Below are 2982 nucleotides of genomic sequence, written 5' to 3' on the forward strand. Positions count from 1 at the left end.
ATTTTGTACGGTTTAATTATGACTATTCGGACATGTGTTGTTTTGCGATACTGATCGCGTTGTGTTCCCGCTGCTTACTCTGATTTGATTTAAAATGATTTTGGATTTCGTGATTTTGCTTCCGCAATTTATTATTTTATTGTATATCGTCCATGTGGCACAACCCGTATACTGTACACGGGTTACGGGTGTCACAACTTTTGGTATCAGAGCCACGTTCTTTCCCTGGGAAGGTGTCGTGCTCATTACCTAATGATTTTCACCGAAAATGTTTTCAAACCACATCCGAAGAAAATCCTCTTTTGCCGAGGTCCGTACATTGATGATGCGAGCTGGAGTCGTCGAAGGCTTATTAAATTTAACATGGTGCAGTTAGACTTATATGCTTAAATAGAGATCAACAATTTCCAAAAATTAAGTCCAATGTCTATACTAAGGGATTGGAATTAGGGAACTAATTCCAAAATCCCTAAGAAGCCCTATAGCAGTACCTAAAGGAACCTGTGCCAATCCACCCGAGTGGGAGGTTTAAGACAAAGGGGGAGGACTTATCTCGCTCGCCAACTATATTGACATTAGCAGAGGACCCCATTAAGTTCAATACGAATGACTGAAAAGAAGATAATCAAGAAGAGCAACCGGGCATTCCTTGTTACCCGAAGCATAGATTGGAGGACACACCGGTTACCTGAGACTTTCTAATGTTTTTCCCTGATGACTTGTCAGAATTTCTGTCAAGGGGGAGAAATGGATTTCACCACTGACATACTACCGGGTACAGAGTTAATCACCAAGGCTCTATACCGGATAACACCGGTTGAGATGATCGAATTGAATGAGTAGTTTAACGAATAAATGAAAAAGGTCTATACGCCCAACGGTTCACCGTAGGGAACACCAGTACTCTTCGTGAAGAAAAAGGACGGGAGTATGCATTTGTACATCGATTACCGAGGGCTCAACCAAGTGACTATCAAGAATCAGTATCCGTTACCGAGGATTGACGAGTTGCTGGACCAGCTACAGGGAGCCCAATGGTATACGAATATCGATCTACGATCCGGATATCCCCAAATTCGGATCAAGGAGGATGACATACAGAAGACAACATTCGGAACTAGATATGGACACTTCGAGTTCGTGATCATGCCTTTCGGACTCACGAACGCGTCTGCGGTGTTCATGTAACTGATGAACCGAGTATTCCTGGACTATCTGGATGCGTTTGTCCTCTTTTTCATCGATGACCTCCTCATCTATTCGCCAGATCCGCAGACACATGAGGAGCATCTGCGAAAGATATTGCCGAGACTAAGGGAGAACCGATTGTATGCAAAGTTCAGTAATTGCAGCTTTTGGTTACAGGAGATTGGATTCCTGTGACATGTGGTATCGGCCCAGGGCATTCAGGTCGATCTAGCAAAGATCGAGGCCGACATGGAGTGGCAGTCCTCGACTTCTGCGACGGAAGTCAGGAGCTTCTTGGGACTAGCCGGCTATTACCGACGATTCGTCGAGGGATTCGCCAAAATCGCTCGACCCTTGACGAAGCTGACAAGAAAGAACGTCAGGTTCGAGTGGACGGCAGACTGCGAGGAGAGCTTCGGAGAGTTGAAGCGGAGATTGACATCAGCGCCAATCCTGGAATTACCACGGTCGGGAATGCTGTACGAGGTATATACTGACGCGTCCAAGCATGGACTCGATTGCGTGTTGATGCAGGAGGGACACGTGATCGCTTACGCGTCGAGGCAGTTGAAGAAACATGAGGAAAACTACCCAACACACGACATGGAGTTTGCAGCAGTAGTTCATGCACTGAAGATTTGGAGATCGTACCTATACGGGGAATAGGTTAAGCTCAACACGGATCACAAGAGCTTAACGCACGTGATATCTCAGAAGGATCTGAATCTGAGACAACGAAGATGGTTAGAATTGATTGCGGACTATGATCTAGAGATAGCCTACCATCCGGGGAAGGCTAACATACACATATTCATATACACATACAATCACATATACATACACATGCATATTCACATTCACATATATCTGTTGAGTTGGTTGCGATGTTGGGACATCTGTCCTTGACACCCAAGGAGTCTACATCAACTTTGATAGAGCGAGCAGTCGTGGGGCAGCGTGATGACCCCTTACTCGCTCGGTACATGGACCATATAGAGGATTATAGCCTCAAGGGCTACCGCATTGACGAGCAGGGGGCGCTAAGACTGGGAAACCGGCTGTGTGTACCGAATGATCAAGAGTTAAGGCGAGAAATTCTATCAGAGGCACATCAATCAAAGTTGGCGATACATCCAGGAGCGAGTAAGATGTATCAGGGCCTACGCCGGTGGTATACTTGGCCAAGGATCAAGAGAGATGTGGCGGATTATGTAGCGAGATGCCTCACTTGCCAGCAAGTGAAGGCGGAGCGACAGATGCCGGGAGGTAAGCTACAGCCGCTGGAGATACCAGAGTGGAAGTGGGATTCGATCGCCATGGATTTTGTGGTCGGATTGCCGCTAACGCCAAACAAGAAGAACGCTATTTGGGTAGTCGTGGATCGACTAACCAAATCTGCCCATTTTATTCTCATCCGCCAAGAGTATACAATTGACCGGTTGGCACAGATTTACATTGATGAGATCGTGCGTCTGCACGGGGTCCCGAACGAGATCATCTCAGACCGAGACGCCCGATTCACATCACGTCTGTGGAAGGCGATACAGGAAGCTCTGGGGACGAAGCTCAAGATGAGCACGGCATACCATCCCCAGACAGATGGCCAGTCGGAGCGAACGATACAGACCCTGGAGGACATGCTCAGAGCATGTATTATGGAGTGGGGAGCTCCGTGGGATCGGTACTTGACATTGTGCGAGTTTTCGTATAACAACAGTCATCACACGAGCATCGGAGTGTCTCCATACGAGGCCTTATACGGGAGACCGTGCACGACTCCATTATGCTGGCCAG

At 47.3% G+C, this 2982-nt stretch overlaps 1 protein-coding gene across 1 annotated transcript in view; it reads left to right on the forward strand.

Annotated features, from left to right (window-relative positions):
• Positions 1-2072: 2072 nt before the first annotated feature.
• Positions 2073-2982, forward strand: part of LOC104799666 — a 3722-nt gene continuing 2812 nt past the window's right edge. Inside the window, exon 1 of the mRNA XM_010522307.1 lies at positions 2073-2454. Within this exon, the coding sequence (XP_010520609.1) occupies positions 2073-2454 (382 nt within the window). The remainder of the gene's footprint in view (positions 2455-2982) is intronic.

Source organism: Tarenaya hassleriana, unplaced genomic scaffold (genome assembly GCF_000463585.1).
Source record: "Tarenaya hassleriana unplaced genomic scaffold, ASM46358v1 Cleome6, whole genome shotgun sequence".
Taxonomy (NCBI): Eukaryota; Viridiplantae; Streptophyta; class Magnoliopsida; order Brassicales; family Cleomaceae; genus Tarenaya; species Tarenaya hassleriana.